The sequence below is a fragment of the Hyposmocoma kahamanoa genome, unplaced genomic scaffold (assembly GCF_003589595.1).
Source record: "Hyposmocoma kahamanoa isolate Upper Pololo Valley unplaced genomic scaffold, ASM358959v1 180, whole genome shotgun sequence".
Classification (NCBI taxonomy): Eukaryota; Metazoa; Arthropoda; class Insecta; order Lepidoptera; family Cosmopterigidae; genus Hyposmocoma; species Hyposmocoma kahamanoa.
Window position 1 is genome coordinate 2,818,837 of NW_020653711.1, and position 25,286 is coordinate 2,844,122.

General features: G+C 35.8%; 4 protein-coding genes across 4 annotated transcripts in view; 2 read left to right on the top strand and 2 right to left on the bottom strand.

The window, feature by feature from the left end:
- The window catches only part of LOC113225913 (DNA replication ATP-dependent helicase/nuclease DNA2), a 33,165-nt gene extending 29,368 nt beyond the window's left edge, over positions 1-3,797 (bottom strand). The window contains 6 exon segments of the mRNA XM_026458379.1: positions 93-320; positions 788-998; positions 1,423-1,556; positions 1,918-2,090; positions 3,070-3,691; positions 3,783-3,797. Coding sequence (XP_026314164.1) covers positions 93-320; positions 788-998; positions 1,423-1,556; positions 1,918-2,090; positions 3,070-3,268 — 945 coding nt within the window. The 5' untranslated portion in view covers positions 3,269-3,691; positions 3,783-3,797.
- A 1,607-nt stretch (positions 3,798-5,404) lies between these two features.
- On the top strand, positions 5,405-7,390 carry LOC113225984 (probable 18S rRNA (guanine-N(7))-methyltransferase). Its single transcript, XM_026458478.1, has 6 exons — positions 5,405-5,538; positions 5,613-5,650; positions 5,870-6,048; positions 6,501-6,694; positions 6,797-6,986; positions 7,085-7,390. Exons 1-6 carry the CDS (start codon positions 5,500-5,502, stop codon positions 7,273-7,275), a joined length of 831 nt encoding a protein of 276 aa, XP_026314263.1. The 5' UTR covers positions 5,405-5,499; the 3' UTR covers positions 7,276-7,390.
- LOC113225985 (protein N-lysine methyltransferase FAM173B) lies at positions 7,316-8,046 on the bottom strand. Its single transcript, XM_026458479.1, has one exon. It carries the CDS (start codon positions 7,937-7,939, stop codon positions 7,352-7,354), a length of 588 nt encoding a protein of 195 aa, XP_026314264.1. The 5' UTR covers positions 7,940-8,046; the 3' UTR covers positions 7,316-7,351.
- Positions 8,047-8,847: 801 nt separating this feature from the next.
- LOC113225936 (ATP-dependent RNA helicase Ddx1) lies at positions 8,848-25,286 on the top strand. The gene is made up of 13 exons (XM_026458412.1): positions 8,848-9,327; positions 10,274-10,391; positions 12,169-12,335; positions 12,731-12,862; positions 13,382-13,571; positions 13,680-13,867; positions 14,298-14,422; positions 14,812-14,949; positions 17,987-18,201; positions 22,301-22,416; positions 23,829-23,936; positions 24,144-24,278; positions 25,118-25,286. Exons 1-13 carry the CDS (start codon positions 8,878-8,880, stop codon positions 25,226-25,228), a joined length of 2,193 nt encoding a protein of 730 aa, XP_026314197.1. The 5' UTR covers positions 8,848-8,877; the 3' UTR covers positions 25,229-25,286.

Here is a 25,286-nt window from a genome sequence, read left to right on the forward strand (position 1 = left end):
AATAAGAAAAACATTGTAGAGGATGTGAGAAAATGTTCTTACCTTCTTACCTATTTCTTAGTCTAGTTAGTTAGTAGTTTTCTTAGTCTTACCTTCCCTACAGGAGGTTTAGCAACATAATACTGCATAAAGTCCGCCAACGGTGCAATATACGAAAGCATATTCACTCTCGCCTCATCCTCAGACAAACCAGCGTCATATAACATCTGTATGGACTCTTTTAATATTTTGTCAGCTTCTTTTCGAAGCGGGGTGATTTCAAGAATATTTTGCGTGAGAGCTCTTTGTACTAAGTTGTGTATTAATATACCCATTGTCATCTGAAATAGAAAATTCGATGTCACTATATGGACCGACAAGTAAATAGTCAAAATTTGACCTAAATCACCTCTTTAATGAAGTTCGTAATAAGGCAGCGGTATTGACTAGGACCTACAAGACTCTGTTTCGAGTGGACTCATGCCTTGCAGTGGGATACAGGGAACAGGATGCCTAGGTTTCACCCAAGTCTCATAATTTTGTACAGTTTCGCCCATAAGTACAGCATGGCTACCACAACAGGGCGCGTCTTGCGCGAGATTTCGCTATTCTCGCGCTTTACTTCGCTCTCGCGCAAGTCGCGCCTTGTAGTGCTAGCCCTATAGTAGATCAGATAACCACCAGATCATCACGAGAACGTACAATTTTAATATATAAGTTATTGTATTAATTTAGTTATAAGCGGTTAAATTTAAATATTCAACTATTGTTCCTTTTTGGAATGCATAACAAAATTCTAAACACTTACAGCAGTATTAGCTGAATCAAGACCCCTCCATCTTTCCTGCAATATAGCCTTTCTTTTACAAAACACGCCGCCGACGACACTGGTGGACGACACCAGGTAGTCTGGTCGTAAAGTTATCAGACCGGAGGTGTTGTTCACGCAGAATTGACCTAATGAGTCTCGTTTTGCCAGAATGCTGACTGTCTCACCAGTGGCGAGGGGTGTATCTAGCCTGCAAGTTAATTCCTTATGAAAATTTTAACGAAAGCCTACTTGATTGTTATTGAATATCATGATGATTATTACTGATACAAAGAACCATATATAAATCTTCATTAAATTCGCACAGATGGCGATACAGCAAAAAAGTTATTAAAAACCAAAAACAAAGCTCAGAAAAATTCGTAATGTCTGCTGGTTCGTTCCGTAGCTCAGTTCGGAGAGCATCAGCCACAGTATGGTGAAGGCACTTGGAAGGTCAGGAAAGTATTTTTAAAGTAATTTAAGACATGGAGATATTTTTACGTGAAGTTAACAGGGACAAAGTATATAATTGTAACTGGTTAAAGGAATAAAAAATCTGACATTATAAATATGGCAAAAAAAAATGAGAAGGATTTTACAAACTATTTTCTACTCTTGTAAATTATTCTTACCATATGCCTTCTACAAAGCAAGTAGCCTTATTGTTATTAGTGTTTTGGAGTTTCAGTTCCAGTCTGGTAGCTTGTCTCACGACAGATGTTATTTCACAGCGCTGTATAACAGACAGATCTAGATCTTGTGGTCCCTGTAAAAGATAAAAGGAAATAATAAAAATAAATTTCATGGTATAAAATAACCCAGGGCATTAGAACTAAAAATTGTGGGACAAAATCTTAACAAAGTTTAAGTTAAGAAGTGACATAGTTTATTATGATTTTTAATAAAATGTCTAAAAATGCATGCTTCAATAAATAAACTATTTGTAAAATTTTCCAAGTTTATTACTTTGTTTCCTTTTTGCTGAGTACAAAACTCCTTAAATGTTATTTATTGACAGCTGCAATGACTGCAAATGTAAAAACAATCCAGGGTCTGGAGAGATTTTCTTATTAATAAAAGTACTTAATTTAGTCATTTGTTCCTAATTGTTAATTTGTAATAAACACCTCAGCAACATCCTCCAATTCCCAGTCATCTCCAAACTGCTGACTCAAAGAGGGACTCTGCACCTCTGTGACATCTAGGGACTTGACAGTGGACCCACTCTTTGAGGGTGAGAGCTCATCATGATTCAAATACTGCTTCTCTGGAGTCTTAGATATTGGTATTGTGAGATGGTCTGCAAATACATAAAATTATGATGTGTATTTATTTGTTTTTAAGCAAGCCAACACTTTGGACCATTTGGGATCTCCCATGGTCATGGCTGGCTAAGATGGTAAAGTCATCAACCAGTTAAGTCTAATGTTAATACAAAGCACACTACTGAAATATTGGTTTATTTGAAAGAAACAAATATATGCAATTTAAATCTAAAACAATTGTTTCATTTCCAATGTGTAACAATTGTGAAAACCTAAAAACTTGTTATAATATGTATTATTTAACACATAAGTGTAAGACGTATTTATGCCCCACTGATAATCTGCAATGCCCACCTTTTTTTTGTTTGTGGACCAGTTAATCAATTTAAACGTCAACTCCATTTACCAGCATAATACCGTAGTATACAAATATTATAACTTCATTCATACTCAGCAGTGAGACATAATAATGACAGGCTCGTGAGGTTACCAGCGCTATACAATGCGAGTATATGCATATGTACATGGCACACGGCTGGCGCACACACATACAAACCGCACTGCTACATTTGCATAGAGTTACCATACTTATCTGATTATATTTTGACAATACTCTGAGGTCCAATATAGAGGCTATTGTAGCACAGTTTGGTTAGATTATACTATTTTATATTCGGAACTGTATAAAAATAGAATGTTATTGTGAAAGGAACATTGTGAGAGTTCTGGACAAATCTTAAAACTGAATGCTCACAGTAAATCTTTAATTATGATTATATTCCTCATTTATTATTAAATTGTACCTCTCACACTGCTATAACCAAGGCTACACTCCCACAATATTATCACCCTAGAGACTGCCTAGAGTGCTGAGTCAAATGATGGAGCAACCAGAGTAAATTTAGAAACTATTGTTTTCAAGGTTGATTTGTCCTTTAAAAATAAGAGCTTAAAGGCAACAATGCAGTATTATAAAAGTTATTTTTTTACGAATGACATGCACAACTGTTTTACCTTTATCAGGATTTTTCTGGGTAGTCACACTCTTGTTCATTTCAATAAAACCATTTTGAAAATGATCATGAAATTGTAAAACTTTTCTAGGTGTTTTCATTCTCGTATTTACAAGACTTCCATTAACATTAATTAATTTATCATTATTGTCAAATTTACTAGTGAATTTATCCATCTCTAATACATCATCCATACTCATTTGTGTTAGTGGAGGAGACCAATTACTTTTATTTTCAGAAATACCATCACTTTCTTTTGTTTTTATACCACCTCCCTTTAAGTTGCTATATTTTGTAGGTGATCCACTGGTGTTATAACTATTTTCTTTCTGAACTGTAATTTTCAATGGTGACAATTTTTTGAAATTGTGACCAAGTTTGAGTTTTTTTGGTGTGTATAAACCATTTCTATCAGTATACAAGGTATTGGTACTATTAGTGGAACATGGTTCGTCAGTTCTATCAATATTTTGTGACTGTACTGGGGACAATTCTTTCCGTTTCGCCGATTTCTCTCCATGATTTTCCAATTGAGATAAACCACATGTAATAGATTTTTGCTGCTTTTGGGAAAAGAATTGAGTAATCGACCTTTGATTTTTTGGCGCCGTTGCTTTTCCGGCCTGAAAATAATGAAAAAACAATGAGTTTTACGAAAATACGTTGCTATACAAAAACTATAATGTTTTAGTTGGAGTACTTATTGAAAATAACCTTTTTCAGGCTTAAGGCTTTCGGCATGATTGATTCACATTACTTAACATTAACGCAAATTCTTAATTATTAAGAAAGTAAATTAATTACGAAAACACGATAAATAAACGTTTGACAAACGCAAACAAATTCCCGCGCTTCATTTTGACTCGTGTATGAGTAGGTATTGAGTGACTCTCACGTGACACTGACTGTTGACATTGACATTAGAGTGAACGATACGGTTGGGTAATTTTAAGAATTTCAAATAGTGGAATTGACTTACAAATAAAAAATTTAGAAAAATTTTTAAAATTGGAAAAATATAATGTAGGAGGCGCTCATTTTTTTATTCATAATTTTGGCTTGGATACAAGTCCTTTGAGCCAAGTCTTCGTTTAATTATGTTTCTGTAAATATGGCCGCCACAAAGAGGATAGGCAATTTGAGGCGGCGTGTTTGGATTGACTCGGGATTCCTTAGAACGGGCCGATACGGGTATTTTAGTTCGAGATTCGTATAATTTCGCGTTTTAGTCGTCAATTAAGGTACAATAGCAGTATCCTATTCCACTATAAACTAGATTTCACAAAATAATTGAAAGTTAAAATAAAAACGACACTTTCCCTCCAAAAGGCCCAGAGCGAATCTGTGGCCACTTAATACAAAAACCACAACAACAGCGAAGAAACCACAGACTACTAGTCACAGACTACTTAGTGAACTACGTTCTACTAGTGAACTACGTTGAAACCTCCAATAGCCACTCCACCACCACTTGATGTTGGCTCCATCGTTTTCGTTCAGTAATTTGAACTTTTGACAGGTGTCAACGTCAAATGTAGTTAAAAAAGGAAAAATTTTGGAAAAACATTCGGAAAAATATTCATCTTTCTGAAAAATATGATTTTTTCAAAATAGAAATTTTTCCCTGGCCAAACACTCGCTTTCAAAATATTCAGTAACACTGGCGATTCTAGTGTCACAAAAAGGTGACGACTATATTGGTTTGTGCTGGCGCCACAATTTTCATAATATTTTAAAGCCGATCTTGAATATTTCAAAAATGCATTAAAAAAATCATAACTCGATAACTAAAAAATCACGGAACATACATAAGGGTCATTCGGATACCCCTCAGTGTGAGGCACCTAATTTTGTTATTGTTGTCACTATCCCGACCACCTTTCAAAAAGTAAAAAGGAAGAATTACCAAGACTTGGCTGTATGGTTTCAAACCTCTGTCTTTCACTTTACGGAATGATTCATTCATGAATAACTATAAAAAAAAAAAAAAATTCGCTCTGGACCTTTTGGAGGGAAAAGTGTCGTTTTTATTTTGACTTTCAATTATTTTGTGAAATCTAGTTTAAAGTGGAATAGGATAGTGCTATCGTGCCTTAATCGAAGATTAAAACGCGAAATTATACGAAATTCGAACTAAAATACCCGTATCGGCCCGTTTTAAGGAATCCCGACTCAATCTAAGCACGCCGCCTCAAATTGCCTATCCTCTTTGTGGCGGCCATATTTACAGAAACATAATTAAACTTCATATTTAGGCTAATGGCTTTGCCAAAGCCTTAATAAATTAAAAAAAAAATATAAAAAAAAACAACTGTGTTGTTTTCAGTTTTGCTCATGTTTTGCTTTTGAGCACTTTTTGAAGTGAGTGAGGTTAACTTTCGTGTTATACATTCGCCCCAGATTTTTAAATATAAGAACTTGTTGATATAATATGTCTAAAAGACCTGAGCATCAAGCACCACCAGAAGTTGTAAGTTTTAACATTTTACTACAACTTTGATTTTGTGAAAGTACTCTTTTACTAAAACTAATTTCTATTCATAGTTCTACAATGAAGATGAAGCAAGAAAATACACACAAAAGTAAGTTTCTTCTAGGACTATATCTAGTGTCGTTTAATATCATTTATTTTTGCATTTACAGGAGACTTACTGTATTGGTTTGAAAATTTTGGAGTAATGTGTCGTGAAAGTGGGTGTTACGTATTTGCACTTGTTCGAAAAGTTATATTATAAAGAATAAGTTATATTAGTTCCCTATGAAAGTTTTAAGAATCTCAAATGTATTTCGTTTCATTATAGTTCTCGCATCATAGAGATCCAAGGACAAATGACAGAGAGATGTTTAGAGCTATTGTTACTACCTGAAGACACACCATGCTTATTACTGGATGTTGGTTGTGGGTCTGGGCTGTCTGGCACTGTTCTAGAAGAGAATGGACACATGTGGATTGGAATGGACATATCTCCATCTATGCTTGGTATGGAGGGCTTCAAGAACCTTGTAGTACAAGCCTTGTATTGCCTATTTTTAAATTAGAAAACATTAACGTTATGCTAACTCGTCACGCGTCTGAGAGGCCTGAGTTTTCATCCACCTTCTTAAATTTATAATAAAAATATTCCAATTTATAAAAAAATTAAAAATTGCTTGGTCACCCTGCGCCTCTGCGTTGCATGACAGGTTAATGTAACTATATGTATAGTGGTTGTTATATGAATGTCACCAACAAATTGTGGATCTAGTTTTCTAAATAAATACAAATTTTATTTATTTATCAAGTACTTTCCTGATTTAATATAATTTTATTAAATTCATTATTCACAATATTTTTAAATGAAATACTTACTTGGTACTTGGTGTAACGAGCTGGTGTCCTCAACTTGACGTCAAGGTGCCTATTTTGCATGTAAATTAAATATATGATTTTAGATGTAGCAGTAGAACGTGAAACAGAGGGAGATCTAATCCTCTCAGATATGGGACAAGGTGTACCATTTAAAGCAGGATGTTTTGATGGTGCTATATCAGTGTCTGCCGTACAGTGGTTGTTTAATGCAGATAAAAAATCACATCAGCCAATTAAGAGATTGTACAAGTTCTTTAGTACTTTGTATGCTGCTTTGGTAAGCCTTATTGACTCAAATGTCTTAAATTGCAAGTTACAAATTAGTGAAATTATAAATTGCAATTTTGTGAAGGTTTGTAAGTTTTAAAATTATTTACAGTCAAGATCGGCAAGAGCAGTATTCCAGTTTTACCCTGAAAATGACAATCAGATAGAGTTGTTAACATCACAGGCAATGAAGGCAGGTTTTTATGGAGGTGTAGTGGTAGACTACCCTAATTCTGCCAAGGCCAAGAAGTTCTTTTTAGTGCTTATGACTGGGGGTTCCGCTCCACTGCCAAATGCACTAGGTAAATCTGTAATCGATGACGTTGTAGAGAACTCCGGGAGCATAAAAAAAAAGTAAAAAAGTAGTAGTAGTTTCCTAACAAGGTGCAAATTTCTACAGGTACAGATGAATCTGATACCCGTCTACAAGTAAAATACACAAGAAGGGAAGCAACAAGAGGGGCTAGAGGAAAACCATTGAAGAACACAAAAGCCTGGCTTTTGGAAAAAAAGGAAAGGAGACGAAAACAAGGCAAAGAGGTTAGGCCAGACACCAAATACACAGGGCGTAAACGAAGTGGGCGTTTTTGAAGAAAAGGCAAAACAAGATCTAAGAATATATATTGTAAATTATCTACTAAGATTATAACAAATTTTCACGCTTTTGTTATCTTTTCACTATATATTTCCAGACTGTATCAACTCCATGTCCTATAGTTTCTGTAGGTACCATATTTGGCAATGGAAATCTGCAGGCTACTACTACAGTATCATGATTTGCTTCTTTGAGTAGTTTCTTTTCAAATTCACTCATCATTTGTTGTACCCCAAAAATTACTATATTCTCATAGGGTTTCAAATCAAATGTCCACAAGTTCTTTCTGTAAAATTTCGAGTCCCGACATTTTGGATCTAATAAAGCTGCTATTCGTGAATAATATACAAGCCAAGGGTTTAATTCAACTCCGTCCGATTTGAATCCAAGTTTCGCAGCGGTGAACACTATTCTTCCATCACCTGACCCGACGTCGAGTAGTCTCCCTGATCGACCCATTAATGCTTTTGTAACGCCTAACAACTGCTCTGTGGTAGCAGGAACGTACGGCAAGCAAAATTTTCTAAAGGCAGGGGTCACGAATGGTACACAAACGATGCTAACGCCCACTGCCAAGCCACCTGTGCCATAAATCAAAAATTTTCCCACTGGTGAAAGCTTATTAGAGCGTTTTGATTCCATATTTTGGAGTAGTTCCATAATGTATTTTTCTTTCTTCTTTTAAATGCTATGCAACATCAAGTAAGAATGACTATGAACGGAAGTTTTATTTTTCTCTCGCATTCTGCAAGTTAGAAGGAACCTATTCGTAGAGCTGACCACAGATTATATGTACTAGTCAGAGCTGACGGTGAATGTCAAAAACAGCTGTTCAACGAACAATATTTTTGGCCTAGATACATTTTTATTAATAATTTTGGCTTGGATACAAGTCCTTTGAGCCATGTCTTCATTTAATTATGTTTCTGTAAATATGGCCGCCACAAAGAGGATAAGCAATTTGAGGCGGCGGCGCCGGGCTTGAATTGACTCGGGATTCCTTAGAACGGGCCGATACGGGTATTTTAGTTCGAGATTCGTATAATTTCGCGTTTTAATCTTCGATTGAGGGACAATAGCAAAATAATTGATAGTCAAAATTAAAACGACACTTTTCCCTCCAAAAGGTCCAGAGCGAATCCTCCTGGTAAATATAAATTGCCAATTTATTGCCATTGTAGGTTGAAAAAAAAGGAAGTTCTTGTTCTCGTGGTTGGCTGGATTGTAAAAAAATAGTGACCGATTGATTGTCTAGGTCGTATTCCAGAATTCTACTCAATGCTCAAGTCAGGACTTGAGTGTGATTTGAAGCACTGGAAATAAGATCCTAATGGCAAGGACTTGAGTATGATTTCTAGTGCTAAATCATACTTAGTCCAGGGGGTCTACTCTCGATCTCTGTCCGACATCCATCCGAAACAATTACTGCCAAATAAGCAATACTAATAAAATTAATAATAAAAAAATATTTACCAGGATGGAAAGATATTTACATATGGCAACCGCTTTCAATTTGCTGTCAAAGTTTTTTAGATTCACATACCGGCTGTAACATATTTCGCATTAATTCGTTAGAGAAGTGTATTAATTTCATCAAAATGACAGCTTTCGAAGAGTTCGGAGTGCTTTCTGAATTAGGAAAAGCAATTGAAGAAATGGACTGGACGTTACCAACCGATGTTCAAGCCGAAGCTATACCCTTAATCCTCGGTGGTGGAGACGTGCTTATGGCTGCTGAAACTGGTAGTGGGAAGACTGGAGCGTTCTGCTTACCAATTCTCCAGATAGTATGGGAAACTTTAAAAGATATACAAGAAGGAAAAACTAGTAAAGTAATACAGCAAACGTCTTCCGAATGGACGATGTCGTTCTTCGATCGTACAGACGCTTTAGCGGTGACGCCAGATGGCTTGAGGTGCCAGTCGCGTGATCAGCAAGGCTGGCATGGTTGCAGGGCCACAAAGGGTGTGCACACCAAGGGAGCTTATTATTATGAAGCTACTGTAACTGATGAAGGACTGTGTAGAGTTGGTTGGGCTACGCAGGCAGTAAGTTGTAGTTTATAGAATAGAATAGAAAAACACTTTATGAAACGCCATAACACAAAATTACAAAATTGACATTAATAATACAAACAAAACGAAATAAATAAAATTAAAAAATACAAAAACAATAAAGCAACATAAAATAAGACAGACAAAAAGCAATAAACAAAATATAACAACTATTACAATTTGTTCTGTCATTTGTGTAGCTATGGTGTATAACGCACACACTCAACATAGCCCCGCACTAGGGAAACCCTGTGTCGCGGGTGCCATGGACACACACATAGACAACCACAAATTACACCCAAACTCACGAGAGAAATAAATGTAGGTCATACAAATATTTCTCTCGGCCCGGGAATCGAACCTGGGACCTCTGCGTGGCAGTCTGGCATGGTAACCGTTCGGCCACTGAGGTAGTTATGTGTGTGCTAAAGGACCTCATACAGCTTAATTTGACTATGGTGCTGGTTTTCAATGAGCCCTAATCTGCAATGAGATGGCTGTGTGTGTTGCAAAATTTAAAAATACAAGTTTACTGGAACAAATCTTTTGTTAAAATAATTACCAAGTTTGTTTACACAAATTATTAGTGTTTTCAGTAGTAGTTGAAAAATATACATATTTAGCATGTTTTTAAATTAGCCGTAGTATTTTGCCATAGTTTTTTTTTTTTAATATATAATAGACACATGCTTGGCCATAACTCACTTAAAACAAAAACATTATTTTACTTATTTCAGAAAGTTTGCATATTAGATAGGTTTTGTATACTTATTCATTGACATATGTGTACAGTTATATTACTTTTAAGGATAAAGATATTTTTTAAATAATTGCATCATTATTACACAATATTTAGAAATTTCTTTTAATATGCCATGATATTGTATTAATTTACAAAAATAAGTAATGAGGGCTCATTTGTATAATTGACATTTTTCAGGCAAGATTAGATCTGGGCACATGCAGATTTGGTTATGGTTTTGGAGGAACAGGCAAGAAGTCTAACAACAAGTGTTTTGATGACTATGGCTCTGCTTTTGGCAAAAATGATGTTATAGGTAAATTACTATTAGGTGGTAGGCAGAATAAAACTGTGGTGCTAATGATAAGGGTTTACTACTTGTATTTTAAATAGAGTACATTAGATCATCATGGCTATTATGTGGTATAGCCTGATATCATATTCAAGCACTTATTTACCTAAACTTCCTGGTTTTTACCACCCACAATGAATGTTATATCTTCTATGACTGTAATCCTGTTATTGCAAAATAATCTTTATGCAGAAAACTTCATAGAACTTCTCATAATATATTTTCTTTACTTCTCATAATACAAACTTAGGTCTAAGATATTATGTGACTGATTCTAAACTGTTAGCCTCAGTAAAAAAATATGGTATTATCATGACTTAAGTTTTATGTAAAAGTATATATATAACAGTAATAATGTGGGCTACCTCTGTCACTTGATCATCCCTTTAACAACAAAGCAATCACATTCTTTTCAAACAATGTCACTCATGTCTACTTCATGTCTACATTTGATGTACATTTATTTCTGTATCCCTTACTAAACAATTGTTGTTTTGTAGTTAAGTAATATTAATAACTCAATCCGAGAACCTGGGATTGACTTATATAAGTCAATCCCAGGTCAATCAATCAACAAGACAGGAAGAAATTGTTACATCATAAGTAGATACTACTGTACTCAGGTGTTTTTAAAAATTTGCAATGAACTTATGTACAATTATCTATTGTAATCATCATCATTATCTGCTGCAATGCTAAGCATAGGCCTCCCCCAAAGAGTGCGACAATGAAAAAAAACTCACCTAATGCAATCAGCAATACTTCAATATTTGCTCACAATGTAGTCCATTACGCTGTGAACACAATCGCGTAGCGCGTTTAATATAATCCTCCGTAATTTCCGCAGCATTCCGCTTTTTGAAGCGTCAAATGCCAGATGACTTAAGTTCGTCACGGCTATGGGTTTCGTTCACATTACACTCAGCATTTAACTTCGCCCCACAAAAACATCACATGGAGTGAGATCAGGTGACCTGAGAGGTCAATGTACTGGTCCACCAAGCCCTGAGGTCGTAGACGCTCTCTACCGCATAGAGTCTTTGAGCTTCGTGTAGACTCCAACCACTTTCGATATTAACACGAACCATTGTTACGCAACGACGACTGCAATTCGTATGCGTTTGCGTCGATTTGATGTAGCGCGAGTGCCAGATATGGCGGCGCCAGTCGCTCGAGGAACCGATTATTATTTACTAATTTTAAGGAAACCACACGTTAAAAATCATTAGAAAATATTGACATTTTAAAATCATCACTAATATGTTGTATTACTCTTGTATTAATCTTATGCACAGGAAAAAAGTGGATAGTGATTTTTTATCATCCTGTATATTTTTTCATGGAGACGAGAAAATGAAGTCTAGGCATAAGCACCTGATTTTCGGATCACTAATCATAGCGATACTGCTTCCAATAGTCATTGTCATAGTTCAATAGCCATCGATAATCATTCATATGTAAATGTGACATGAATATTACTGTACTGGGGCCTTACCATGAACTCTTATTACAATTCAGTTTAGGACCTAAAATGAATCGTAGTGAGACATCGCTACGTGAAGTGTATATCACCATCCCGCTTTTTTGGCGTTACGAACCTATACTGAACTGTAATAAGAGTTCATGGTAAGGCACCTGATCATAAAGGTATACATATACCAAAAAAACAACATCAAAAACGTAGAAGATATACAATTTTCTAAAATAGTATTATATGAACTTATACAATGTACTCTTTAAGGTTGCCTCCTCAACTTGACCAATGGAGAGATTCGCGACACAAAAAATGGTGAAGACCTAGGCTGCGCTTTTAAATTGGATCAATCACGACGTAGTGACTGTTATTTTCCTGCTGTGGTGCTCAAGAATGCTGAAATGAGCTTCAACTTTGGCAGCACCCCTTTTAAGGTTGTAATTTTTGTTTTCTAAAAATTGTAACTTTTTTTCCTTTCTTTATCTTGCAATCAGCCTTATAGCCATTATAAGCAAATGGGTTGTATGTAATTCATAATGGAAAGGGTGCTACTCCCAGTGGATAAAAATCGTAACTAAGCAAGAAAGTTGTCTAGTCACACAAATTGAAATTGATAAATCATGCTCTGACGTTTTATATCTTATTAAAGACGCAAATTTTCCCAAACTCGTACCTGCTGGTAAGTGAAGTTGGTAGAAATCTTCTCGTCTCGTCTTAATACCTAGTCATGAACACCTTTTGTGGTATTATCATAAAAATTATAAAATTGTCGAATGTTGTTTTATCACCTGGTGACTAGCATTGACCCTGCACTATGCTTTAATTTCAGCACACTCCACCAAAAGACTATATACCGCTCTGCCAGGCCCCCAAAGAGTTTGTCAAGCAAAATGTTGTATCGGCTGTCAGCGCCACTGATCTGAAACCAGTAAATAATGCACCACAGGCCATCATTATAGAGGTAACCCATCACCAGCTTAAGTTATTCAAACTTTATATTTCCTTTTTTCTTCATTAATTTTTATTTTCTATTTAGTGTCATAAATAGTTTTAATGTGTTCTGGAATAAAGTCCTGTGAGGCGTCTCTTCGTCAGTTGTTACTCTTGATTGTGTTCTACCAATCCAGTATCTTAGTTTAAAAGTCTTTAGCGTCTTCAAACAACATAATTACAAGTTTGAATAAAATAATCCATTCAATTTTTCAAATTATAAAGTTCTAAGTCTGAAAATAAAAACATATTTAAATTAAACTCAAATGCCTAATTAGTATGTCGGACTAATCGGAATGATATTTACAACAATCTACACCTGTTAGTTTCTTAACGTTGAGCGACATATAAACGCCAAAAAGAGATTTTCAATACATACATACATCACATAATATTTATGATGAAATACAGAGTTAACAATAATAAAAGAATAACTTTTATTATATGAATGTTGTAAAGTACCTTATAAACCCAAATTGCATTTCCTCAGCCGTCTCGGGAGTTAGCAGAGCAAACATGCGTCCAAATAACAAAATTCAAGAAGTACCTCGAAAACCCGCAAGTGCGTGAGTTGCTTGTGGTGGGAGGCATTAATGTGAAGGACCAAATCAACCAGCTGAATGCTGGCGTTGATATTGTCGTTGGCACGCCCGGGAGGTTAGAGGATCTTATTCAGGGAGGTATAGTTTTTTTGCGTTAATCTGTCTTATTTTCGATCTTTGTAAATAAGTCTTACATTATTCTAGGTTCCACTTCTACTTAAAAACAATACCTTTCTTGTTTCATAGGTTACCTAGCATTGACTCACTGCCGTTTCTTTGTACTGGACGAAGCAGACGGACTTCTAAAAGCAGGGTATGGTGAGATGATCGAGCGCCTTCACCGACAGATACCCAAAATAACATCTGATGGTCGCCGTCTACAGATGGTGGTTTGTTCAGCCACCTTACATGCTTTTGAAGTTAAGAAAATGGCGGTATGTATTATTATATCTATACTTTTAGTGTATACTATACTAACCTATAATAACAAAGCTTGGTTCCGAGAAAACATTCCGTTTGCTCCGACGTCACAAATTAGACTACAAAATCACAAAAACCCTTTGAAACCATATTCATAGATGTTACATACAATGGGAACACTTTGAGCATGTTGAAGGAAACTGAATCAGCGTAGTATTTACCTTAAATTCAGTCGCGTAATATCGACGCTTGCCGCTTCTTCCAATCAGAGATCGCTATTCTGCCAAAGAGATCAAAACTTTGAGGAAATAGTCGTCTCTGATTGTAAGACACCGACAAGTTACACAGCAAGTTCAGCGGTGTAGCAGTAGAATTAACGCTAACACTAGTCTTTTTGTTTCTCCTGTACAACACTGTCCCATTATGGTAAAAATATTTTAACAGGAAAAACTAATGCATTTCCCGACATGGGTGGACTTGAAAGGCGAAGACGCGGTGCCAGAGACCGTGCATCACGTTGTCGTCATCGCAGACCCGCAGAAAGATCGATCCTGGGAGACACTGCGCAGGTAAAAACACCTAAGTTTTACCGCAAAAAAAAGATTAAAAGATTTTTTCTTTGTGTTTGTTCGATCTTTTTATTAATTAATAATAACTTATAGTTTACCGGAATTTAAGTAATTTAATGGCTAAATACAATGTATTAAATGTTTTGAAATGTTAAGGACATAAAATGCGAACAAATCAAATTTTCGGCCTTTGTTTCAACATAAATTTTCGTTTTAACTTCCACTATAAAAAACTTACTTTAACTGTGTAATCTCTCCTGTCTTTATTCTACAAAGCTGTTACCCCACCCTATCTTAAACTAAAAAGTCAGTACTTGTTGGGTGAACGATGCTTCGCGATTCTTGAAGTTATTCAACATGTATCATAAAGAGCAATTGTACCTTCTCAGCCACGTGCAAACCGACGGTGTGCACGCAAAAGACAATATTCGTAGTGGCAATACTACACCCGAAACACTTTCCGAAGCCGTCAAGATCCTGAAGGGAGAATACGTTGTTAGGGCCATTCGGGAACACAAGATGGATAGGTAAGTTCTAGGTTCTTTATCATTGGATTATTAGTTAATTACAATAGGTTACAATGACATTGTATTATATTATACACAATGAATAGCTTCATCATATCGTCTGTTTAAAGGTAAAACCACATAAGTGACTTTTTCCACAAAAAAATTCCAAATTATGTACCAGTTGTAAAATTCACCACCTTTCTGCAGATAAAACTCTTATTAAGTTTATAGCTTTTTTGTTATTGAGCTCCACGTGTAGAAAGATAGTGATTTACTTACCACAGCTATTATATACAGGGTGTCTGGTAAAGAATGGATAAGCCTGAAATGCCTTATAGTAGAGCTTATGAACGTTTAAAAAAAATGTAAAGAAAAATATATCCTACAAAAAAAAATTATGATAATCTGATAAAATTTATGAGAGCCTGCATCAGAGTCGGTGGCAAACAGTTTGAACATTTGCTGTAAACAAATTGTAAATAAAGTTGTATTTATGTCTAATATTGTTTTTTTTGTTAAACCTCAAGCTCAATTCAGAACAAAAAATAATCCAATTTTGAAAACTTAGTTTTTAGTCAAATTTACTCCTTTTGCACATTAATAGCAATAATTTTCTATTTATATTAGATACAATAATGAATTATACCATTTTGAAATCTACTTAAAACACACATTATTTTAGAATAGTTTGCCACTCAGGTTATCATAATTGTTTTTATATCAAAGATGCTTAAAGTTTGTGAAAAAAATTTTGCTCTGAAAAATAAAATAAAACTGTTTTTAAATTTAAGTGCCATAGTTAGTCATGCTATCTATTAGCACAGTTAATGTAGAATATTATGACACCAAAAAACCCAAGGAATTGATTAACTTGGAGTCATGGTGTACAAAAACGTAAAATAAGGTGAAAATAATTAAATTTAAAGAAAAAAAATATATCTTCGGTACTACATGGATATATTTTTCTTTATATATTTTTTTGAACGTTCATAAGCTCTACTATGAGGCATTTCAGGCTTATCCATTCTTTACCGGACAGCCTGTATATAAATTAAAGACTTTTTGTGAAAAATGTCACTTATGTGGTTTTACCTTTATTGAATGCGACCCCGTTGGTTGGGCCAGAGAGAGCGGAAAATTTCTTCCTCTCATTTTTGTGTTGATTATTTATATATGTATGATATGCAGCGGTGTACAGAAAAATCTGTAACAGGTTTATGCGACGCCGTTTTATGTATTTTTACTTATTGTAAGATGTATGTTATAAATGAAATAAGTATACACTATATATATACATTAAAACTGTATAATGTATACTGTATATTCACATTTACATGTGCACTTACATATGTATATATCTAATAGTTTCTTTTAGATGCATTATTTACGCTTTGTTATGTATGTTATTTCAGTGAATAATTTTACTCATAGGCGTTAATTCGGGCTTACAAATTACTCGGTCCTTTGATCTTGAATGAAAACCAGCACTATAGGAAATTTTTGCCTCTGCTAAGTCAGTGCTCTTTCACTGCTATCCAGTCCTGGATTTGTAAATAGGCCGTTTAGGCCGCGGCCTAGGGGCGGCAGCGTCCTTGGGGCGGCAGATTTCATTTAACTGCCTCCGTGGTCGAACGGTTACCATACCGGACTGCCACGCAGAGGTCCCCGGGTTCGATTGCCGGGCCGGGAGAAATATTTGTATGGCCTACATTTATTTCTCTCGTGAGTTTGGGTGTAATTTGTGGTTGTCTATATGTGTGTCCATGGCACCCGCCACACAGGGTTTCCCTAGTACATAGCCCCGCATGTTGAGTGTGTGCGTTATTATTATTATTATTTCAGTGGAGACAAAAGTCAAACATGTTCACTGGGTTTCTCACGGTTTTTTATACCTTAAATAAATCCCTATATTTCTATAGGGATTTATTCCATCGAAACCTATATTATCGCGTGAGTGATAGATGAGAGCAGCGCGGCGGGCGCACGGTAGTGGCTCAACGTCACAATCCCCACTTCCCGCCCGCACTCTCCGAGTAGTGATAATATGTAGTGATTATCACTACATATTATAACTACCGCGTCTGTCTGTCTGTCTGATCGCGATAAACTCAAAAACCACTGACCTGACGGTTTTCACCATAGATATAGAGTTCACCATTAGACAGAGTGATTGAATTAGATTAAGTGTATTATTTATTTAGGTTTTGTGTAAGTTGGCCTAAATATAACCTTAAATAAATAAGATAAAATAAATGTTGAAGATGTCGGAAAAAATCATGCCGGCTTAGCGCTTTACTGACGCGTGCCCCGAACCTAACAGAGATAAATCAAATCGATGTTCTAGAAAAATATTAAAATTATTAATTTTCTGAATCGATTTCGATAAAAGTTGGCAGTAAAGTAAATTCATTATGTAGTCTACCAGTATATGATGAGTGCTGAGAAAGGGGCGGCTGGTAGGTACTGACTACATGGCCTGAGGTCTAGGGCGGCCAAGACTGTAAATCCGCCACTGCTGCTATCACATGTTTTTACTTTTGCGTTTAATATATTTGTGTCATATTAGTGAATAAAGATTTTATGTATCTATTATATATTGGATATTGTGCTAGTTGCGGAAAAATATTTTGATCTTATTTTGTGAATAGAGCTTACGTCGCAGAAGTTCACAAAAGTCGTTAAAATTTTCATGCAAATTTTTAATATGTCATAAACGTGTCTAGTTAGATGCACTGTTAGTGTTGGTTCATGGACAAATTTCCATTTTGAAACAATATTTTTCAGAAAAAATATTATATACCTGTCAAAAGTTGAAGATACTGCCCCAATTTTGAGAACTTGTGAAAATAAGCCAAGCAGGGTTTAGAAAATTACATTTAGCAATGTTTCTACAATTTCGTTTTAAAATTCATGCTAAATAAAACTTTAAAATATATGTTTATGTTGAACAGAATTCTCGAATTTTTCAGAAATTTTCTAAAAAAATTCCACTATTTAAAATTTTTCGGAAAATTACCCAACACTGTGTAAAGTTACATTCTCTAAATGTTTCCAGGGCCATAATCTTCTGCCGTACGAAACTAGACTGTGACAACCTGGAGCGTTACCTCAAGTCATTCGGCAATGAATTCACATGCGTGTGCCTACACGGTGATCGCAAGCCGAACGAACGCAAAGCCAACTTGGAGAAATTCAAGCAGGCTCAAGTCAAGTTCCTCATTTGCACTGACGTTGCGGCTAGGGGTATTGATATTAATGGCCTGCCGTTTAGTGAGTATATTTGCTTTTGGATTTTTATAACGCGGTTTTCCCTCCGGATGCCGTCACCACTGTTGTTGCGGGTAAGATTTTTCACTCTTTGATGGCAAGTTTATAATTATATAATTGAAACCAAAAATCGTAGTGTGAATCCTAAGGTATAAGGTAATATTTAAGCACCTAAGTCAAATAGTTTTTTGTAGCAGTGGGGCTCCTTGTGAAAGAGTTTGTCCAGGGAAAGAAAAAAAAAAAAAAAAAAAACAAATTTATTGACTTAACTTAATCTAGGTTACATATATCATTGCCAGTGAACTTCTTTTAAGTATGAAAATACCTGTGTCAGAAGCCACCACTCCTCCAATCCGGTACAATTATTACTTAGATTAAGTGCTGATCTTATTTTATGTTAACAAATTAAGATTAAAAATTAATTATGTGGATGGGTGCAAGCGTGGATGGGTGCGTGAGTGTATGTGTGTGCGTGTGTGTGTTTGTGTGTCTGTGTGCGTGTGCGTGTGTGTGTTTGAGCAGGTGATTACTTAGACCGAGACTCGCAAAAGATTTTCAACTTCATTATAATTTTTAGACTTTAACCATTTAGTTGTCTCATTACGACACTCATAGGCATTTAGCGAATATACATGTAGCAGTTTATTAATTTGATTATAAATATGAGTGGATTGTTTTTTGTATTGTCGAGACGCAAAAGTTGTCTTAATTATATGTACGGGAGCAACATTAAATTTTCTTCTTTTCTGAAGAAAAGCTGCATTGAAGCCTATATTCTTGTGCGTTCTAAGTACAACCTGAAGAATATATAATTTACGTACCGTTAACAAGTCGCCAATGGAGTACAGTAGCTCAGTGGGAAATCTACGAGGTTTTTTAAACATTACTTTCAAGATAGAACGCTGAGCTCTCTCTAACTGTATAAACTTCGTCTTAATAGATCCACCCCAAGCTGGTATACAATATATCAGTACAGACTGTACAAGCGCTAGATATATGGATCTTAGGAGCGTATCGGGTGCAATGTTCCTGAGTACTCTGAAAATCCATATCAGTTTCCTCACCCTACTAATCACAGCCTCAATCTGAGAGTGCCATGAAAGCCGCTGGTCAACTATAACACCCAAATACTTGGTTGACGGCACTTTATCTATAAATTATATAAGCTGCAAATGGAAGCACCACGGCTCGGACACTCATGGGTCCTCAAGGCAAAGTTATCAGATGGCTGTAAATTATTATATAGAGTAAAACAAATGTAGTTGGTCTTGCTCACATTTAAAGTAAGTAGATGTGTATTTAGCCAATTGGCAACCCTTGCAAGGCCCTCTTCCGCAGAAGCACTACCACCTTACCTATTTCTGCCGCCAAGCAGTAATGTGAGCATTACTGCGTTCCGGTTTTGAAGGGTAAGGGTGCTGGTGAAATTACAGGCACATGAGATTTATCAACCTATGTCTCAGGGGGACGGACGCTGTGGCAGTGCAACTGTTATGGACAGGCGTACCGCTTCCCATCAGGCGCACGACTTGTTCGTCCCGTCATTTGGTCTCATATTAAAAAAAACAAATGCTTAATTTTATTAATATATCCGCGGCCCCAACGAAAGAACGTGTATAATTCGTAATAAAAGTGTAGATAATACACGATTATTCGGTGGGGCGGATGATGTTCAAATTCAAAATTCAAATTCAAATTCAAAATAATCTTTATTTCATAGGTAAGCATTATTACACTTGAAATCGTCACAATAGTTAAACTCTACCGCTCATTCGTAAGGCAGATTCCCCTGAGAAGAATGAGCAAGAAACTCTAGGGGTTGCTCTTTGTAAATAACATTTACAATATTTTTTTTTTTTATTTGAAACATCAGAGATCGAGACTACCTCCATGAGCTAAACGGGTTACTACCACGGATTTTTGTCATCCAAGTACGCAGAAGTTGTATAATAACCTTTAGTATAAAGATTTTGTTTCACTATAGTTTTAAACCTCGTGAAAGGCAAATTTTGTATATCAACCGGAATCTTGTTATAGAAGCGTATACATTGCCCCTTAAATGATTTTTTGACTTTGTGAAGACGACTATCAAGAAAAGCTAGTTTATTTCTATTCCTCGTATTAATGTTATGTCTGTCACTATTTTTCATAAATAAATTACTATTCCTTTTAACATAAATTACATTTTTATAAATGTACTGTGAGGCTAGTGTAAGAATGTTAATTTCCTTAAACTTATCTCTCAAAGATACTTTGGGGCCCAGATTGTAAATTGCCCTAACTGCACGTTTCTGCAGGACAAAGATTCTATATATGTATATTTTATATGTTGTTTACAATGTCGGAAAATGTGAAGAGAATGACAAGGTTGAAACAGACGCCACTAGAATGTATGTTGAAACAAATTAATTTAATTTATGTGATTTAATCGGTCAATGTATGGATTTCAATAATTGATTTTGAATTTTGACTTATGTGCTTTAGTCTGTTGACCACAGAGTATGTATTACGTTCAACATTTTCTGGTATAACAATAAAAATCATTAAAACTATGTATATGCAAATGTTAATTGTATTTTTTTAAAGTCAATGCGCAGCATCGTCCGTCACACGATTGCATAACGTGTCGGTTGAAATTGTGGCCAACCACGCCATCACTGATTGGAATAAGTGGAGTTTCATTTAAAAGCGTTTCTATTAATAAGTTCAGTCGAGAATAGAACTATATCAATGAAAAGTATAACTTTTGGCCTATGATCTTTTTTCTGTTTTTTAGTGTAGCACCAACCTTTTGTTTTGTTTTTTCGGCTAAACAGAAAAAAAAAGGTTGACTGGCAGAGAATGCCTTATGGCATTAAGTCCGCCATTTGTACATTATTTTATTGTGCCAAAAGATTAACTAAATTACATACAACATACAGAGGAAGCTGTCAAAAACAGCCCCAAGTTTTGGACATTTGTAATACAGCGACGGGGTGTCGACAACCGCGCGTCTATTTTATATTAAAAAAAGTTATAGTGATGTTGGCGAGAGATCGAAATGGTGGTGTGCCTTTCGCATAAATGCCACAAATACAATTTATTTATTTATTTATTGAGAATTCATCACTGAGCCATCAGCTTAAACAAGTAACAAATAATTAGGAAACTCGAAAACGTAATAATACTTATACTAAAAATTAATTTGGGTAAAAATTCGTAACTACAAAATTCCGTCATTTCTTGTTCTCTCACAAATACAACCACAAATTCTTCTGTAAATACCAATAAAATAACATATAATATATAAGAACAAGTAGGGCGACACCCGCGTGTTCGGCGCGTAAACGCCTACACTTCGCGTTATTATTTTAATTGTACAGATGTTGTAATACCAGCATCGCGGATTGGTATCTTGATTATGGATATGGATGATTATAAATAACTGCCTCCGTGGCCGAACGGTTAATATCCCAGGTTGGATTCCCGGCCTGGGAGAAATATTTGTATGGCTTACATTTATTTCTCGCGTGAGTTTGGGTGTAATTTGTGGTTGTCTATTAATGTGTCTTAGTATTATTATGATTATTAAATGGAAATGAAATGCTGAACAATTCTGAATTTGGGGCTCTTGTTTAATCTACCACAAAATACAACAATATGCACGTCTACTATTTGGTGTAATTTTGTAAACACCGAGGGACTGCTTCAATTCTATAACTAATTCCGCGTGAGACGACACGCGCTATGTAACGCGAGTGCACCGCGAGATTATGCGAATTGTGAGTCACAAATACACGCCCTACTGCTACATATTTATTGAGTTTTCATACTTATTTTATTATACTATAACAACGAACTGTATGCCAATTGTCTAACGTACAAACCAGATAAGAGCCAAATAACAGGTCGCACGTCTACCGGAGAATTCTGAAATTCACGTAGCTACCGTAACTAGTTTGTACGTTACTCAATTGACATAAAGCTTATTATGCTATGTACAAGTTCGTTTAAAAAATTCGCTTCCATTTCGTTCAGCGGCAATGCAAACTGAGCCTTTTATTTTTGTTTATGATGACACTAGTGTTCCCTGTTTGTAACTAATAAAAATAAAATTTGGTAGTGATCAACGTAACTCTGCCTGACGAAAAATCTAACTACGTACATCGCATTGGCCGCGTTGGTCGCGCCGAGCGTATGGGTCTCGCCATCAGCATCGTGTCATCAGTGCCGGAAAAGGTATTAAAATTAATTATCACCACACTTGCTCGTAAATAGCATGATTGCATGGTGGCTAACTTGATTATAATGCCACAAATAAAACCCTCGGGCCTATTTTCTTATTACGGCGGACTTCCTTACATAGGGCAGGTTCAAGTTCAAGCAAGGAGGTTACTTAAGTTAAAAATTAAAACATTCGCTTAAAATGTTATCTAAACAGAAATTGAATTATACATACTACTTAAATACTTATTATTAAGAATTTCTTATGATTGATTTTAATTTTGTATAAAAATTTACAATTTTTTTTACAATCCATTATGGCTTTATGCGTCTTTGCTTTTTACAACATTTTAGTTCGAGTTGTGTTATATGTACTAGCTGACCAGCTACTATCCTTGAAACAAGTCACTTACAACGTTTATAGGGAAATTACGCTCGGCAGACACTGTGAAAAGAAAAAAAAATTCCATACAATTAATGGCTGACATGATGCATGGTCTCGACCGTAAAAAATTTTAACTCCTTGAAGTTTGATTTCTGAAAAATAGAACATTGAGGGTTTCTGTCTTCGTGCATCATTCGGTTAAATTTAAAAATGCAGTGGCGGTGTCTCTATCTACGTAAAAACAACCCTTTTTTCGGTGAATGGCTAATTCTGGAAACGGTAGATTCTTTAAATGGCAGATTCTGTAAATGACGAAACTAGGAACAACCTTTGGCTTCTCCTTAACGGAAAGAATTTAACAAACAACATAATTCCGTGGGCGAAAACGTCACTGTCAACAAAGTAAAAAAAATACTTTACAAACATTGACTTACAAATAAATGGACGACCGGTCTAATACAAAAACCACGAAAAAAATGTCCCAAGTCAACCTATTTAAACGTGGTGACATGTAAAGGAATGTGAAAAAGCTAAAACGTTGAATTTTGCTTGAACTTGCTTCGCTGTCAGTCGAACAAACGAAGACTAAAGGGTGAATGACGCTCTGTATACGATTTTAACGCCCTATAAGTTCGGACACTTTTTAGCGCGGACCCGACGTCCATATAATTGTAAGTCAATGTTTACAAATATACAATTTCATAACGTAACGTTAATATTTCTACCGTAAAAAAAAATATTCATTCTATGATGCAGTGGCCCGGTACCGTCCGTCTTGCGCAAGTACATTTCGAAATGCGATTACATGTGTATGCGCACGAACGCAGGGGACAGCGTGTTGACGCGCGAGATAACACACGTATACCCGCGAAATTGACATGATGTTTCCTTCATCGTGAAAGGAAGTGGTTAAAAAGTGAAGAAAGTGTTAGCGTAATCTTCAAATGTTTGGAAGTCAAAATTGAAACCGCTACGGGTCCCTAGTGTCGCGCACGAAACTAGATATAAAATATTTTGTTTTTATAAAATAATTTTTTTAAAGGTGTGGTACCACGGCGAATGGTGCTCGTCGCGCGGACGTAATTGCTGGAATACGAATCTGATCGATGACAGACCCAAGGGTTGTTGCATGTGGTACAACGAACCTCAAGTAAGTAGGCTGAAAAACCGTTTTTTATACCTTTTTGTTTATTTCGGTTTTTTGCTTTTGTAATATTGTCGTGCCTCAATGAAACGAGAGAGGTGTTTTTGAAACTTATATCTACTCTATCAAGCCTGAAGAACTACAAAAAAGGCACGTCAGATAATCAGCACCTTATATATGTTTTCTGTTGTGGCAACGTTGTCATATTTTCAGTACCTGGCAGACATCGAAGATCATCTGAACATCACAATCCAACAAGTGGAACCCGACATGAAGGTGCCGTGTGACGAGTTCGACGGCAAGGTTGTCTACGGTGAGAAGAGGAAGCAACTCGGTTCTGGATACCAGGTAAATTTCAAATATTCTCATTCACTGGTTCCTATTATAAAAATAATGGGGCATTTACACCAGTGATCGTAGATAGCAGAATATGTGTGATAAACCTCCCCGTGACAATATTTAATTCAATAGACAAATCTAAATTTGCTTATTTGATAATGAACTATTGTTATACATTTTGAAGAAAAAGGACGACATAAAATTGCGTATATAGCTTTTTTTTCTTATTTTTGTCGCTTAATAATCGCCGCGAAAAAGATGAAAAAAAAAACGACAAAGCTAAATTTGCTTATTTGGTAATGAACTATTGTTATAAATTTTAAAGAATAAGGGCAACGATATGAAATTGCGTATGTATCTTTGTCGTTTAATCGTCGCCGCAAAAACCATGAAACAAAAAATGTCTTTTCATCTCGTTCGTCGCTCTCAATTTTTACGTTGATAAAATTACTGTGCTAATGTTTTAAAATCAGCTGTGACCTTGCAGCCATGTTTAGCACTGTGTTAATCTTTTGCAGACATTGGTCGCCGGCGCTCGCGATGATATAAAAATGTGACGTCACGGTGTTCGCCATGTTCCCTATTGCGATAAAATTTTACAATTTTTTATTTTATCACTCGCATTTGACAGCTGACAGAATGTGGATCCGCGTGGAGGCGCGCCCTACTGCGATAAGGATTTTGTTGTTTTGCGGCAGACGACTCGCTGTAAACGGCGAGTCGACTGCGCCGCCTTCGGCAAGGCGAAATAGTAGCCGACTTTGTCGCCTTTGACAAGGCGAAGGCACCAGACGACAATGCAACATGTAATAAATTGAATAAAAAACCATACATTATCTTCATTTCAGGACCACGTAAGCCAGATGGCGCCAGTTGTCCGCTCGCTGCAAGAGCTCGAGTCGCAAGCGCAGCTCTACTACCTCAAGTCGTATCATAACGTTAGTATTGGAGCAACATAATATCATACACTAATTTGTTGTTTCAATTAAAATGTCATTATTATAAGATTCTTATTTA

Bases quoted from the DNA above. Each gene is read 5' to 3' on its own strand.
- LOC113225984 (XM_026458478.1), top strand. From the start codon at position 5,500: ATGTCTAAAAGACCTGAGCATCAAGCACCACCAGAAGTT. The intron at 5,651-5,869 runs GTAAGTTTCTTC...GTTTCATTATAG, and splicing joins GCAAGAAAATACACACAAAA to TTCTCGCATCATAGAGATCC. The intron at 6,987-7,084 runs GTAAATCTGTAA...AAATTTCTACAG, and splicing joins TCCACTGCCAAATGCACTAG to GTACAGATGAATCTGATACC.
- LOC113225985 (XM_026458479.1), bottom strand. From the start codon at position 7,939: ATGGAACTACTCCAAAATATGGAATCAAAACGCTCTAATAAGCTTTCA.
- LOC113225936 (XM_026458412.1), top strand. From the start codon at position 8,878: ATGACAGCTTTCGAAGAGTTCGGAGTGCTTTCTGAATTAGGAAAAGCA. The intron at 12,336-12,730 runs GTTGTAATTTTT...CTTTAATTTCAG, and splicing joins TTGGCAGCACCCCTTTTAAG to CACACTCCACCAAAAGACTA. The intron at 23,937-24,143 runs GTAAGTAGGCTG...TCATATTTTCAG, and splicing joins TGTGGTACAACGAACCTCAA to TACCTGGCAGACATCGAAGA.